Source organism: Anser brachyrhynchus (genome assembly GCF_964034855.1).
Source record: "Anser brachyrhynchus genome assembly, chromosome: 1".
Lineage (NCBI taxonomy): Eukaryota > Metazoa > Chordata > Aves > Anseriformes > Anatidae > Anser > Anser brachyrhynchus.
Window position 1 is genome coordinate 38,487,628 of NC_137694.1, and position 17,311 is coordinate 38,504,938.

The 17,311-nt window shown below is 40.6% G+C and overlaps 1 protein-coding gene across 4 annotated transcripts in view; it reads left to right on the plus strand.

Moving 5' to 3' along the window:
• Nucleotides 1–11,148: 11,148 nt before the first annotated feature.
• RAB3IP (RAB3A interacting protein) overlaps nucleotides 11,149–17,311 on the plus strand; it is a 29,808-nt gene continuing 23,645 nt past the window's right edge. For 2 of the 4 annotated variants that reach the window (XM_080576196.1, XM_080576197.1), the window contains exon 1: nucleotides 11,149–11,299. In XM_080576196.1, the coding sequence (XP_080432322.1) occupies nucleotides 11,214–11,299 (86 nt within the window). In that variant the 5' untranslated portion in view covers nucleotides 11,149–11,213. Of the gene's footprint in view, nucleotides 11,300–11,569; nucleotides 12,209–17,311 lie in introns of those variants that run through there. The other 2 variants (XM_080576199.1, XM_080576198.1) reach the window with 2 other exon arrangements.

Here is a 17,311-nt window from a genome sequence, read left to right on the forward strand (position 1 = left end):
ACGCGGAGGAAGGCAGGGAGGGAAGAGTTGTAGCTTGTAACTGCTGCTGGGAGTCCCTGCTAAGGAGCTTGTTACATTTTCTAGCTGATGCCAATATCTGTGTTAGCATGAGTGGAGACCTTTGCTGTAAGTTTTAAGGTAGTCTTACATTGTAATTCAGCTCTTCTGTTTGTGTTTATGTTGGTATCTTGAATGCACAACGTGAACAGCACATCGGTGGGGGGCTGCAAAGCTCAGTTATTAGAGAAGGACCATGAAAGCCACCACAATCATTTCTTTGTCCCTCATTTCACTAAGGACTGGCTACAGAGTTCTGCAAAATCCATTTTTTCAAGACATTAGAAGCTGCCTTCTGCTTTAAGGGCAGACAAGAAAGAAGGGGGACTTGGGAGGAAGAAAGCAGCAGCTAGGGCTAAGGACTGAGAAAACATTGGTCAGCTCTGCTTTGCTCTTGGGGGATGCTGACGCAGTCATGACAGTCCTGCTGCATACAAAATGCCTGCCACCTGTGACCTGTTTTTTAAAACTAGAACTGATATCTCATACTTTCTTACAATCCTGTCTTTCTGCCAAATTCGTTGAATGAGGAAATCTAACCTACAAGGAACCTCCTGGGCTATCTGAGTGATCTTCTGGCCCTTTAATGTACTATTTAGCAAACAAGTAAGTTCAAATAGGGTGCCAACTGATTAACTGGTTAATAGGCAGCTGATGTGTACAACATAATAGAGGGAACAAATAAATATGTATATTTTGTGGAATTAAAAAGCATTTTTTCTGTAAGGATTTGTATTTGTATTGTCTCTCCTCTGCTATGTAACTCTTTCCACCATAAGATGCATGGGTGGTCATCACCATTTATTAGGTTTTTAAATGTAATGAAGTCCACTACAGCAAATGAAGTTTTATAGCAAACTCTTAAAATCTCATAATAATGAGTAAGGGCCTGGAAAGTATTGCTGGAGCTCCAGTGATCTCTATACTATAAACCACTAATTATTTCACCTTCGTATTTGAGGAATGATTCTGCAGACCCTGCAGACCTTCTAAAACCTATATGGAGTCTTATCACAGATCATTAATCCAAATAAGGTATTTTGAAGACATGATAAGTAATACTTTGAGATATTCACACCTTCGCTATCACAAGCAACTATTTTTAACAGGTGTCATATGCCTGATAACATGTAGAAATTCTGTTTGTATACAGTATGTTTCTAAAAGGTCATCAAAAAAGGATAGATGTTTGAAGTGTGTAAAATGGTATTTCACATTTGCAATGAATGGTTTAATTTTATCACTTCTTGTGCTTTTTTAGATCCTTCAAGATGGACGTCCTTATCATCATTGGCAAACAAGGACAAAGGAGGTCCTTTGGTTTTACAAACATATATGGAAGACAAGAATTTGAGAGGTCTCATCTGCAAAAATAATTTTCAGAAATTCCTCTAGATGTGCAGCTCCACTGGTGATCACTACTAATGGTGTATTTTGCATTCTTGTTCTCTTGATGTGTTTTGGACACATATAAATTGCAAAGGGACAAAAATAATGTCATGCTGTGTAACTAGAAAGGTTTTTGCTGTTACCATCAATGGGTGTTTAACAAGACAATGCAGTGCAGCAGATGGTAGGAATCTATCAAATACAAGTTATATCATTTCTTGGTCCTTCCTGCTCCTCTTATTTTCTCCTGATTTTCTTTTGGTTTCCCAGTCTTCTACATTGGAAGATTTCTGTAAGAAAGTAATTCATATTGCGTGTTAGTGAAGATTCAAGCAAACACATCAGTATCTGTAACAAAAATACATTATGCCAATACCCAACGAAATGCCATAATAACAAGGCTAAAACATGGTATGAACAACATGGAAGAATCTTCTCGTTGAAAAGAAGTGAATAATTAAAATGTTGGGAAGAGGGCGATATTAAAGAAGCTGCTGTCAGATTTTCTCAGACAAGAATGGATTGGGTTTTGCTTTATTTTTCTACTTACTGTCACTAGCTGCTAGAATTCCTGTCTTAAACAAATGAACAAATTAACCTAAAATGTCCTCTGACCTTAGGAGGAACATGTGGAGAGCTGCTGTGATATCTTACAGTCTCTTTTGTGAGAGAAACGTCAATAATTGAAAGTTAATCTACTGTGAGAGATACCACCATCCTTAGCATCACTCACTGTGGGTTGTGGAAATACACTTTAAAGCAGGCTGTTTTATCTCTGGAAGTCACATGGTAGGATACTTCAGAGGATTACAAACGAATTTGTCTGCAGCATAAAGCTGGCTGCCTCGACAGCTTCATTCTCAGAGTCCTGTAAGACCGTATTCAGGAACACTTTGCATTGCAACTTCCTTGTAATGAAATAAACAACATTTTTTGCATGGTGGTGCTGGGTTTGTTATTAGGAATATTGTTATTACGGTGATTGCTATTGGCTTCAACAATCCTTTTATTGCCGAAAGGTGCACACACACAAAAGCAAACCGATGGCACGGCAGGGGAGCTGTCAGACGGAGATGGGATGGACGAAGCACCACGAGTAAGGTGTCCAGGAGCTGGACTCAAAGGCCAATACCTGGGACAACTTTCTGTTGACTTAAAATAGAGCTAACTACATAGCTGGGCATAACCAGTCTTTTTTACCTGGGGGATCCTGCAGAACTCTATCATCTTTTTTTTCTTTTTAATTAAAAAAAATACATTAACAGAATTTGGTATCATAGTGGATATTGAAGAGTATTGATTGTTGTTTGTCTGTGCTTTATAATGTAAATTAATGTCTCCATCTCTCCTTGTTCCCTGCACAGAAACATACTAATAATACATAACACTGGATAATATGCTTAAGAGTATAACTGAACCGCTATTCCTCCCATTTAATGGTTACGAGGGCAACTTCGCTTATTCTTTGAAGAAATTCTCTCTGTGGATGTATTTCGATTTTGGTATATGAAAAATTATTTGTGAGAATAGAGAATAGGGATCTGGATTAGTGCACGACCTGAAGAGAAACGCACTGTGCATTCATGACTGATGTGAAGCCGAGGTGCAATATATTGCCTTTGTTAGAGGTGTGATTAAACAACTCTGCTGCAACTGATGGAAGAAACTATACCCTTCATTACCTGCAAATGTAGAGACATGTTACTACTGAATACATCCGGGACCGTAAGGGCAAGGGAATTTCTTAAGCTGCATCATGGGCAGAGAGGTTTGTGAAAGTGTCTGATTGTATGAGTGAAAAAGGGAAAAATGAGGCAGAAGACATTCAAAGAATGATCTGGAGACTAAGGACAGAGAGAAAAGTGTCTGCAGCAAACAGTGTTTAGAAAAAGCAAGTTATTTTGCTTTAGATGTTTTCTGAAAAGGATTTGGAACCACAAACTATTCATTGCTGCTGCACTCGGGAGAAGAGCGTTATTGGTATTTGTGTATAAAAAAGGATTGCATTAGGATGGCTGACTACCACCCATTTATCTTTGTAAAGGGAAAAACTGACAAGAGTTCTTTTTCTTATTTACCTGATTCTAGTTCAAAAGAAAAATAAAGAAAAGAAACAAACAAAAATCACACAAAAAAACTAACAAAACTTACTGCTGTTAAAAGAAGTCACTTGATAAACACATGAAAAGGATAAAACCGAGGACTTAGTGACCCAGACAGTCCTGCATTAAAGCCAGTTCTGGTTTTCCTACCTAGCACACTTCAATGCTAACCATTTCTATCAGAGCTTTGATTGTTTTGCAGATGTTGATTAAGGGAAAAAAAAAAAAAAAAGAGTATAAGAAGAGAAAGTAGCACCCGGGAAAAAAGAATAGGGAATTGAATAGTGAGTTAATAAGCCGACATAGACAAACACAACCAGCCTTCCCTTTTCTATTTCCACCTGAGCTGCAACCAATCCTCTTCTCTGCTTTCTGCAACTTTTCGTTTAAAAATGCCTAAATACCCTTAGAAGCTTTTGCAAAACACCCACTATGCTGTTTGTTTACCTTGGTTCAGAATCGAAAGTCTCATTGCTCCCCCGGACATGAGGTTCAGTCCGTGAGCCAGGAGCGGATGGACTAAGCCCCAGGCTGGCTGGAAAGGGGGGGAAGCTTGTTGGGTTGCTGCCCAGCCAGATGACACATGGGTATGGCACGCTGCTAGTTGGGGGATTTATTCTTCACACTCCTCTGGGTAAATCCTTGCTTTGACTATTTTAGTGAGGTGGGGGAAAGCTTTTCCTGCCATGGTGAGTGTGGGTACATCCCAACTCAACGTACGTAAATATTCATGGAGACAAGAGTCTTGGGAACGGCTGGCACTTCGGAGGCCACTTTGCTTCGGTCTTTTAGAGACATAGCAGAGTAATCCTTCTCTTTTTTAGTACTGAAACTGTTCTTGTTTCCATACCACATCAGCTTTTTTACCATCTATGGGACTGAAGAAAGGATTTCAGAAAAGCCTCTCTGATCTGCTGCACCAAGCTCACAAAGCATTGCTACCATGGGCAAGTCACCTCGGGAGACAGGGAGAAAAGGCCACTGGGAGTCATTCCTATGCCTACTGGAGTGGTGCCCATACAAACTAGAAAATGCTGGACAGAAGAAGAATAAAACAGCATTTCTGTCATGTAGGGAAATGATTGGTAAATGCAAAAACTTTCCTATAAGACCGGTTTTACTCCTCAGAACATGGCAATAACTGGCAGCCTTTGTTCAAGCCAGTTTCTGAATCTCTGTGTCACTGAGCAAAAATAATGAAAAAATCTGTCCAGTAAAGCTAAATTTTGATTTTTTATAGAAATTTTGGTCTGGAAAAAATAAAGACTTCTGAAACATTTGTTTTCTAAATGTTATAATAGGGCCACATGTTATGGGGAAGGAGGAAGAAGTCTCAGGAATTTCAGTTTAGAGATGGATAAATCAAAGCACAGTGAGGGTGTCCTGATCCAAAACAGAACTGTGAATAAAACACACAATTCCTGAATCCTTACCCTATGTTTTTCACTGTTACTAGCTGGAATATTCGGTGGACATATTTTTGGAATCTCCTCAGGTAAAAGGATTCTTGGGTTTTACAAATAGATTTATAAGGATTACAAAGTTTGGCTTTCAGGGTGTTAAGTTTCAGGTGAAAATGCATTTCATATATTTATTTTCTGATTTCTGAGTTCAGTTTTGGCATCTCTGCCATTTTCCAGCTAGGGATGAACATGGTGTACTATTTTTAATTGCACTCAGGATCTGTCCCTGGCTTGCTTCTAAAGATAACCGAGACCACATGTCAGTCCTTACATAAGTTGGTAGGGCCATTTCAGTCTTTTGTTTCTTCCGTTTAGTATTGAATTGCATTTATAAGCACCTTCAAAAAAACTAGAAGAATTACTTATTTTATAGGCAGCAGCAGAATCCGACTAGTTCAGCAACTTGTTTGCAGAATCAGTCCTATGGCCAAAGTGGACAATTTTGAACTAGCGTGCTCAAAGGGGAAGTTAATCCTTGTTACTTAATAGTTGCTTTGTAGCCTTGAAAATAAGAACTGATATTCTTTATTCATTTGTATTTTCCCTAATTAGGGTGGGTTCTGTGTAGTCATATAGTGGTATCTTTTTTTGAACACAGCTATGTATTTGCCATTCTTGTTATATTGTGTCAGTGAGTGAGTTCTGCAGGTTGCGTACAGATACATGCCGTGTACTTATAATTAAGGAATAAAAGTCTTTAATGAACATTCACTTTTTAGACACCATTTGAAGCTCTTATTTCTCACGCTGATTTATTATGTTGACAAGTCTAACAGAGGAGAGGACTATGAAGTGGTTTGAGGTTTTGATTCTGCAACAGATTGGTTATGTGATTTGGGCAAAACATTTGAGTCATTCCAAGACAAATGCAAAAGAAGCAATATATGTGATATAGACAGCCTTTGGTGAGGCTTTTGAAATTCCCTCCTATGATGTCATTAAAAAGTGAGGGAAACACTGGCTTGCATGAACTACTGCAAGACAGTACACGACTGATATAAAAACCATGCTCAAAACACAGTTTTGAATGGCCAGTTGTTAAAGCACGTCATCTCAGAGGATCACACTGGTTCTGATAATAGGCAATACTTCAACCAATGACTTGGCTGATGGAACAACGAGTGCACTTACTAAATTTGCAAGATATGAAGGTATGAAGGGCCAGAATCTTTTTTTTTTTTTTTTAGAATGGGATTAGAATTCAGTAAGAATCAACATACATAGAAATAAGTTCACAAGTCATACACAAGTTGGGAGGAAGACTGGTTAAGCAACATTCTGCTGTCAAAAGAAAGAAAGAAAGCCTTTTGCTGGGATATATGAGCAGGCATGTAATATGTGGAAGCCAGTACTGAGAAGACCTCAGCTGGAGTGCTGTCCTCAGACTTCAGCACAGCTCTTTTACAAAGTCAAGGACCAATGGGAAGAATTCCAGAAAGAATAATAAAAACAACTGGAGATCTAAAAAACATGACCCATGAGGAAAGATTAAAGTAACTCTTTAGTCTTTGAGAAAATGGAGGGGATAGATGATGCTGTCAAATACAGTAAACGTTGTTTCCTGTAACCACTGAGATAAGCTCATTACTTCTCATCCTACACTGCAGCAAAGGAGATTATGTTGGACTTTAGGAAGTATTTCTGGCTTGAGGATAGTTGGCACTGGAATGCACTGCACAGGGAGGCTGTGCTGCAATCTCCACACTGGAAGTTTGGAGAAAGAGTAAACATTAGTCTTGTCTATTTGTCTTTTTCTTTTTCTTTCTTTCTTTCTTTCTTTCTTTCTTTCTTTCTTTCTTTCTTTCTTTCTTTCTTTCTTTCTTTCTTTCTTTCTTTCTTTCTTTCTTTCTTTCTTTTTCTTTTTTTTTTCATGTATAAATTTGAATAAAAATACAGCCCTCACTGGTTTTATGTTATACCAATAAGACTCACATAAGTTGGGTGGTTACTTATGCCAGTGGACTTGCTTTCCAAATGCATAAATAAAATGAAGAAATATACTTGACTGGGAAATTCTTGTCTGTGCCGTGGTTCCTCAAGCTCTATAACTGGTACAATTGAACTAGTAGAAGTTAAAAAAAAGAGTCTTTAGAATAGAGAAAAGTTACAACATCTGAACCTTTTTGGTGCATAGCCAAACATTTGTTGTTTCTTTATACCATGCTATGGGGTTGCAACATATGTGGGACTTCTATGAGTATATTCATCCTTTGGTTTGCTTGAGTTTATTGTTTTATAACATCTTCTTTGAGATGGAAGAAATAATTACAGGCTATTCAATATTAAAAACCAATAAAAGAAACCAGCAAAAAATACCACAGGCAAGTAAAAACAAGATTTCAAAGTTCATCTGTTTTAATTACCTGTGAAATTTCTGAGACATCCTTCCATACCAGACACTCAAACATCTGTTAAGAGAAGAACCATCTCCCTTCTTTTTGCCTCCCAACCTTTAGGAGAAAAGATTTGATTAGCTGGCATTTGTGTTTGTGCATATATGCAACAAATTTTAAATCTATTCAAATCAGACCAAAAAAAACCTGCTGTTCTTGGTTTCTTTAAAGTCCTGCAGGAATTCTTGCTTTCAGCAGAGAAGACTGTGATGTCCTGGGCCTGGCTTCTGTGAAACACCTTTGTCTCTTCTGCTTTTTCTTCCCTGAAATCGATTTCTTAAGGTCCAGTGGGTTGTAACCACTAGTGAAATACACAAATACATATGAAGACACTGTCAAACTGATGGTTTAAATGCAGTAGAAGACTTGGACAGACAAAGGCGCCATAGTTAGGGGGACTCTGAGCAGTGAGGGAACTATTTGCAATGATGTTTGCCACATTTTGCTCAAGGGTGACTGGACAGAAGCTACACTGATGAGACCACCACTCATTAGTACGTAGATTGTTGTGGCCAAGTCTGACACTGCCAAGATATCTATCTGGCTTTCTACCTGGCTGAAGAATGGGGATTTCTGATTTGGGGCATTTAACCACACTGAGGAGTCCATAAGGGACACATGAATTGATTTAACAAGCCGAATGAATAGGAAGCAGCAAATACTAGTGGCCTTTATAAAAAACAGAGTTTCAGCAAAGTCCATCCTCCAGATAATACATATTGTGTGGTTTTGTTCAATGGTCCTGTCAGAGTGCATCTATTTAATCAGAGACACCATCCATGGCATATGCTATCCCATCAAAACTGCGAACTACATACCCATCGCTTTCTGCTGGCAGGAGTGACTCTGCTCATTTAGAACAAGAGAGATGTGTGCTTGTGTTTCTAATATGACTTCCAGTTTTTCTGATTGCCAGTGCCCTAAGGACACTAATGGGGCTTAATTGCCCTTGTCAGCCTCAGCTGGGGCCCCCAGCCAGGCAAGTTCTTCCCACAGTGGGAAGGGGCTCCAGGGCTCCATTTAAATTCCCAGGCCACCAGGACTTGTTTGTGCCTTGTCTTGGGTGAGCTTCTCTTGGTTGTTACCTCCTTGGATGAACTTCATACCTGTGCTATAGGTGCCTTTGTCTCTAGTCCTGTCTCTTGCTCTTATTGACAAGATTTCTTAGATGAATCCTGGACCTGATTTGGTATCTCACCTTTCATGGTCACAAAGCCTGTTGCTGTCACCAGCTCTGGACTGTGCCCTCACTGGTGGGGTTGCCTGTGGCTCCCAGCTCGTGATGCCTGGAGGAATAACCCCACTCTGACACTGAAGTACACCTCGGGAAACAGCCAAGGGTTGAATAAAAGCACTCTTTAAAATAAATATTTACTCGCCCTTTTTATGTCTCTGAATTTAATCCAAATTATTTTGACTTTTGGATTTTAACCATGTAAATTATATTTTCTGTAGATCATTGCTGTCTGACTTCTTAGAGTATTATATACAGCAAAATACAGGAATATTCAGACAAAATAAATCTGTTGGTGATTAATTTTAGCACAGTCAGATGTCTTTGAAACTGTATTCCTTTTATTTCTTGAAATGCAAGATGTCTAATCTGGTTAAGACAGCAGATTGTCATGCCAAGTACAGTCATGTACAGGATTAAGAACTATAGGATTACAGATCCTAATTATAGACTCTTGTCAGTTTACTATGTCTTAATACATTGTTTTCAACCTCTGATTCCACTTGTCATGTCTTCTTTGCAATCATGTTTTTAATGAGCTTCCTGACACATCTTCTAATTTGGCAAACCCATATTCTGATAGCACTGCATGGGTTCTATTGCATAGCAATACTAGGGAATTAAATAATTTTAAAGGTCAAAGCTCTTCAAACTGAACACTTCCGTTCTATGAGGCTTCTTGCAACAAACTTCAAGTTACACTGCTATTTGAATACTCTACTTTTTGCACCACTTAGTTGCTCGGTTTTCCAATTACTTCCAGAAAAGCTATGGATGACGATTCTCTGCAGCCATTTTTGTTGTCTGATCTCAACTGTAGTCTATGTAGGTTCACAGGCTGAAAAAAGTTGAGAATATATTACCATTTATAGGTAATATATTTACTTTATGATGAATGGCATTGATGTTTGTCTTTTGACGTCCTCTTTGTCATATTATTTTGCCCTTGATGAAGCTCTTGCTTGGCAGATGCTATGGTTAATGTGTCACGGAGGACATTATTTGTCTGTGGCAATGTCCTGCAGGACTGGTCAAATGGGATTCTTTCACATTCAGTGGAAAGCTGTCAAGATAATTAACATTTCAATTATTGACTGGAACGTGTCCTAGATTCCTTAACTGATGAATGGGACAAGATCTTGTTTACATCATTATTTTTTTTTTTGCTAAAGTTCCTCACCAAAGTGCAGGGTGCAGCCAATGCGGCTGTCATTGGAAGCATGCTTCTTGGCGATCGCACTGGACCGGTGGTAAAATGGAGCCCTGGTTATGGCAGCCTTCCAACATTTTGCCTACTGCTTCTAAAGACATATAAAACACAAAACAATGCAGACCAGGATTTCAAAGGTTAAAAAAAAAAAAGTGAAGAGTGCATGTTAACCTCTGAAAAGATGGAAAATTGCTTGATCTATTGTGGTTGTATCAAGGTGGCCCTAACGAAGGCTAAGGACATAGGTAAACCAAGATTAGAAGTAGTAATCTCTCTTTATCGGACAAACTACTAGAGTTGGAAAAACAAATCTTTTTAGCATGTGAGCTCTGTTTTAGCTGTATACGTGACCTTATTTCACAAGTCTTGTGCATACAAGGTACAGTTCAATCTTCATTACGTGCATTAGATGGGCTCTGGACCCAATTTGGGGCAGTGCATGCCCCATGAATGAAAAACCACTGCATAATGATGTGGTACACATTTCATTTTCTCGTTTTTAATTGCGTAACGAAGTGTCTTTGTTACTGTATATAACTAACCCCAGGATTATCAATTTCCTTGTGTTTTTCATGGTAACAGACTTTAAAAGCCCTGTCCTTGTGTGCCCTCGAACAAAAGTGGTGCTGCAACCCTCTCTTCCAGACCATGCGCAGAGGCACAAAGTGTCGATGGATCTCTCCTTAAGTTATGAGTCTGTCTGCAGTCTGTCTGTCCACACTCTGTCTTCTCAAGAAGCACACCACCTGAAACCAGTTGTTCAAACGCCAGCCCCCGCCACCCGCCATGGCTGGCCTAAAACGACCAGGCAACGTCACTTTGTGGCCTGTGCGTTTCCCATGGGTGACTGGCCCATGGCTCTGGCGCTGCCACTGACCAACCCAACTTGTCCTACCATGCCACACCACCTCCTTCCCTCAGCCATGGGCCTGGCCTTGCCTTGTAGCTTGGCTACGAGGGGTGAGAAGATGGGGGAGTTTAGGTTATAAATGAGGAGACATTTCTTCTCAGAAAGAGCAGTCAGGCATTGGAACGGGTTGCCCAGGGAAGTGGTGGAGTCACCGTCCCTGGGGGTGCTCAAGGAAAGGTTGGACGTGGTGCTTAGGGACATGGGTTAGTGGGTGACATTGGTGGTAGGACGATGGTTGGACCAGATGATCTTGGAAGTCTTTTCCAACCTTTATGTTTCTACGGAGGTCACCTCCGAGCGCTTCCCAGCGGGCTGCCGCCGACAGGAGCCCGCTCAGCCCGCCACAGCCTCCCCCACACCACCACCCCCCCATGGCGGCGGTGCCCCCCACCCTCGCCCCTCTCTCCCCACCCTCCCGCCTCAGCCGCCATGCGGGCGGGGCGGCGGCGGTTCGCATGCGCGGCGGCGGCCCAGCGAACCGCCCCCCGGCCGGCTGCGGGGACGCGGGGCGGCGGCGGCCGCTGGGGCTGGCTCGGCGCAGGTACGCGGCGGCGGCGGCGGCGGCTCCGGTGCCGGTCCCGGTGCCGCCTGCGGGTCTCGGGGGCTTCGTTGAACCGTCGGCGCCCTTGGGGCGGTGGGAGGGGGGGGGAACCGCGGCGTGGGGCGCCGAGCGCCGCCGTGCTGCCCCGGTCCCCCTGCGAGGCAGGTGGGAGGTGAGGCGGCCCGGGAGCGTGTGGCGGCCCGGGAGCGTGTGGCGGCCCGGGAGCGTGTGCCGGCCGCTCGGGGCGAAACGCGGGGCGAGACCCGCGGCTGCAGCGGTTTTTCGGCGGCGTTTGTGTTACGGCTCGGCTCGGCGCGGGGCGGGTTAAAGCCGGGCCTGCCGCGGTTCTGCCTCGCCTGGTTAATGTTACCTGGTGGGGAAGGAGGATAAATAATTCACCCTCCGCGGGCCCCTTTTGAATAAATAACAAGCGCCGGCAGCTGGCGGGTCCCGTTGCAGCCGGGGGGGAGGCAGCCCCCAGATCCGCCACCGGCACGGGGTGAACCCTCGCCCGGATGCCAGGTCAACCGCTCCCTCGCTGTCCCCCATCAGCTTACAGCTTTTCCCGGAAAATTTCCGTGTATTCTGATTGTTTTTTTTTAAATCCCTGTTCTAACGTGGCATTTAAAATACTACTATAAATCGACCAGAAGTTGTATCAGGCTCTTTAATAGTATCCTAGCCATTTCTTCAGACGTAACATTCCTTTAAACTTACCTGCACGCGCGTTTAGGAAGCTTCGCGCACCGTGAAAACTGCGGTCGCTTTTACTTAAGCTCGCTAATGAAATATTTTCAGTGTTAGCTGAAAATGAGAGGGTCTTCAGGCCAAGTCTCAGCAGGAATTACGCTGCCGCGCTCGGAGTGAGCAGGCGCCAGCCCGAGGAGGCACCGTGAAGTTCTTCCCAAGGTAAGGCAGAACAGTGCTCCCTGCCTTAAGGACAGTGCCTGGAAAGAGGACAGTATCTGCAGCTGAATTCCTTGGTTTGGATACTTTGTGAGCTGGACAGCATTCCTTGAACGTTTGCTCACAATAAATCTTGAGGTATTCCACCTCTCAAAGCACCGATTTTTCCCTCGAATAAGAGGTGTGCTGTCTAGCAGACTCTAAGCCGTGTTTATTTATAGGTTTCACAAGCACTTTGTAAATATAGATCTTTGAATTGTGTGCTGCTCGTTTCTTCCTGTATGAGGTGCAGCTTGCTGTCTGCACCTGTTTTTTTTTTTCTAATTGAAGATATCCCCATAACAGTTTTCAAATAAGCTTTTTTTAATCATCGCTTCAGCAAAACACAAATTTTTTTAACTTTATGAAGCCTTGCTATCAAACAGTCTTACATGTTTCTTTAAAACAGTGTGAAATAGTGCTTGGATGGTTAACGGGGTAAAGAAAGGAAAAACACCCACATAGCATTATATGACAAAACTAGGGGGGATGCAATAGAAAAATATTATCACAATTAGATAATACTTTAAAAAAAAAAATCATGCGTATATGAACCAAGTGTTTCTTTTTGCTAATTCTTAAATTCCATAGATTTGCCTACCTGTTTCTTTTGCTATCGATTGGTAAATATGTTGTGTAGGGTCACTCACAAATAAAAGTTGCATTTAAGCACTGGAGCAGTTGAACACTCTATTTTCTCTTGTGTTTTGCTGCCCTCAAAATAACTTGTTGCACATTTGGACTCCTTAGGTAAAAGGTTCTGTCATACTTTTAAAGGTGGGAATTTTTTGCAACTTATAAAGGTGGGAATTTTTTTCCCTTTAAGGGAATTCCTGTGCCAAATCTTGAATTGTGTATGTGCAGTGAGCTCGCAGCAGCAACAGTGTTTGAGCTTGTATGAATTTTGTGGCTAAGCTCATATATGAAACACCATTTAGTCCTGTAAAAAAAAAAAATCCACCAAAACTCTATATCCAGGGCTAACGTCTAATGTATGTCTCACATGGCATAGCTGTAGTTTAATTGGTGTTTTGAACCTTAAATTAATGTCCACATAAGTCTTACAAACAATTTTAGTATTTAAACTGCCTGCTTGCGTCTGGTAGGTGTTGGTATGGAGTTGCAGTACTTGACTGGACTGCTTCTTGAAAAGGTATTTATTAGTCCGCCACCGTAATTCCCTGCTGAGTTCTTTGGGACTTGAAACATATTATGTTCCAGACTATAAATGCCAACTATTTCAAACTTGATTTTTTTTAAACCCACTGAGAAGAATGCAGGCCTTATGGTGCCTCAGTCCTTCTGAGGAACTGGTCCAAAAAATCCCCTCTCCTGGCCCGCTCCCCCTGCTGCTACTGCCCCCTCCTGTATTAATAGAAGTGAGCTTTAGAGTCCCATAAATGAAGCCTCTGAGACTTCATTCTATTTTGAAAAGCCTTCTGTGTGAAGATTAAAACACTCTAGGTAGTATACCTATTTTTTGTAAAGACTAGAATTTGCGTGTCATCAAAATGTTCAGAAGTAGTAACTTCTTTTTCCTTGTGTCCTCCTCCTTGAGCAGGTAACAGTTGTGTTGTGATGGTGCTCGTCATCAAAGCTAAAAATGATGCTTTCCATGTGTGAAATGTTGCTGTTAAATGGGCTGTAGCAGTTAGGAAATTGCTTTTAAATAACAACAGGCTGAAGATGACAACTTCGAACAGCTTGTGAACGACAAACTCGGTTTGTAGTAGGCAGTCTCAAGCAGTATTTTTGCTTTTTCAACAGAAAACAATCCATGATACGTTGCTGCTTTCCAGGGAGGTCGTGAACGTTTGGTTATTGGCTGCTCCCATTCAGGCAGTAGCTGAACCCTTCCTAAAGTAACAACATGAAAACTAGATGAAGTGTTTTAATTTGACTGTATAAAACGTTCACAGTTCTTGTTTCTTGTTAGAAACTATAGAGGCATATTAAACTGTTGCGCAACTCATTTCTGCTGTAGTACACTTTAAATTAATCTTAGATAAATGTCAGGTTTGTGCATAGTTTCCTCAGGAAGTTATGTGGATAATCAGCAGTGCAAGTGGGGCGGCGGAGATGTAATGAAATGACAACTTACACCAAATTGGCTTTATTTCCAGATAAAGGTATAAGGAAATTAGCTTACGCTGTTGTTTCACACTAGTTTATTACAGTAGTTGAATTTTGCATGGCATCCAAATTGCAAAAAAAAACAAAAAAACAAAAAAACAAAAAAAAAACCACACAAAAAAAAGCTTCACGTTCTTCCACAGCAAGGCTGTTGCTAGTTGATGATCTGAACACCCCACCAAGCCTTAAACCTATAAGATACAATAACACTGAAATTTAGTATGTTTTTTTTTAACCATTACTTTTAAGAGCTCTTTCCCAAGATCTAACTTTTTTTTTTTTTTTAGGACTGCCTAGCTTTTTGCACATACGTCTGATTTCATTAAAGCATAACGCGTGTTCAGCAGGTGTTTGGTAACAACGTTCTGGCGTTGGCCGGTCTCAAAACGGAGATATTCAGTGTAGGCTTCTTCACTGGGCAAAGCACCCGAACCAGGCTTCTGCCTGCGCACTGCAAAGTGAGAAGTAACGCAAGGGAGGAAATAAGTTGTGAATGGGAAGTGTTTTACACAGATGGTACGCCTGTGAGTGCCCATTTGACAGGCTATGGAAAGAGTTTAGCTGAAGGGCTTTATTTTCAGCTCTGCCAGTTACTTGTGGAACTTTTTCACTTGCTGTATGAGAAAGAACTTGCTTTTTAATAACTGAGAAGGTACGAGTGGGTTTACTTACTCATAAATCTGTCTGGTCTGTTTAAGCTGAGATTGATACTTAATGGACAAGCAGAGTGATAGTCGTGTAAATAAAATTCCTTTTTTTTTTTTTTTTTTTGGTGTTGCCCATTAAGATCACGGCAGGATGCAGGCAGTTTAGGAGGAAAAGACCTAGGATTCATAGCAGCAGGGGCATGTAGGTAGGATAGATATTTTGGATAAACGCACTACTTGTAGATGATGTGATAGTCTGGGAGGAGAGCTGGAAATGGATTTGAATGTCTGGAAGGTAATAAGCAGGCTTATATATATATATATATTTGTTTCTGTGTGAGCCAGCATGACTTCGTGCACTTTATAATGTAGCTGGGTTTGTGTAAGTTATCACAAGGATAAGGGACGGCACGCCTTCAGGCCTGCTGTTTACTTGGTGTGCTTGCTGCACAGCGTTTGCTTCAAACGGCTTATTTAACTTTTTTAGGTTATTAAATGCTAAATGCTGACATGCGGTAGTTCTGCTGTAGACCTGAACACATTTTTGGACGTTTAACCTTGAAGAAATGTTCTGTAGCTTTGGCAGTCCCTTGGTTTTTGTTGACTCAACAGGTTTTCTCATCACATAGAGCATATAATTAAAATGTTTGTAATAGCTAAGAAGAACTATAGGGAAAGCGAACAAGAATATTTGTCAAACTTACTTAAATGAAACTCAAAACTTAGCTCTTTGTATTATGATAGAAAAACTCCAAAGTACAAATTTTTGACAATTTTCTTTGTAAATGACGCACAGCTGTTGATCAAAACAGACTTCTGCATAGAATTTTAAAGCATGTAGGTGTCCCTTTGTGTTTATGTAAGGTCCTCTTTGTGCTTTAAGTCTGGGCAGTTTCTTAGTGGTTCTTGGTTTTTTTGGGGAGCAATTAACAAAGAGCAGCAACACTGTAGGTAACTTGCTGTCTGAACAAATTTTCTACCTTTTGCTCCAAATATACTACGTAACGTAGTAAAGCAACTTGTTTAACATGGATGTGTAAGTGCTCAGTACAATACCTGAGGCACAAAACAGTTTTGAACGGTGTTCTTTGAGGTTTAAGGTGACCAAAAAGCATTGATGTAACTAAAACATTTGTGTGTGTACACGCATTCCATTCCTGACATTTTCCTGTGTGTTTTATGAAATAATGAGCTGGACGTTCATATGACAGTAAGTAGATGGCATCTTTTGTGGTTAGGATCTATCATCTTTCTAGATCTTCTCTTTACCTGCTCTTTTCAACAGAAAGAGCAAAGCAAATTTTCTCTACAAGATGCCACGGATTCTGTCAGATGCTGCAGTTCTTTTCCATGTAAGGTGCCTCTGCGAAACCTTAATCTTGTCTTCATTTATAAACTATGGAAAATGTTCTTTTGCAGTGAGTAATCATTGCTAAGTGATTCCTTCACAAATTTCTTCATACTACTACCAGTTTATAGTTTTGAATCATGCAAAGATTTTATGATCTGATAAGTCGTGGAGAAAATCAGAGCTTCTCTATTGTTTGTATAATTCTTGTTCTACCGTGTTGATCTTGTAAAAAGCGTGAATTAAAATGAAAAGATAATGAGTTAAATTGCCCATGTTACCAATTCGTCGTACGCTTTCACATGTATTATATGGAATTAATTCATTTCTGGTATGATACTTATTAAATACACAATCTTCACTTAATTATGTGATGTATTAAATACACATCATCATGCTTCATGAGAAGTCTTATCGACCAGTTCTGTCACTTCAATGAACTGTTACAAGGTTAGACATAAATTAACCAAAACTGTTATGGACTCTCATTTATTTAAAGGTACACTGATTTCTGTCTCCAGATTATTTGTTTCAATGAGATTAAAAGTGGAAGCTTTAGGTTTAATTTTTTTTTTCTGCCTCACAGGTCTCCTACTCTTGAATATAAAACATTTGTGTTTTGATACAAAACAGTTCTGGACTATATTAATGATGACTTTGTTTTATGATAGTGCGTGTTATTGATTTCATCATTTGGTTTAGATGTCGAGACTGCTGTTAGAGCTTCTGAACTCAACAGTCCAATATGCAGGGGAAAAAAATCTTTGGTGGTTGAAGTTGATACTTGTGCAAAATTTGTCCGCAGCTTCTGTTAAATCATGAAGTGTTCTGACCATATTTGTCTATTTTTTTTAAATTTCAAATGCTTGTAACTCTATATGCAGTTATATAAAGATATAACCAAACGTTTCCTGTCTGCATTCTGATGATGTGATTATT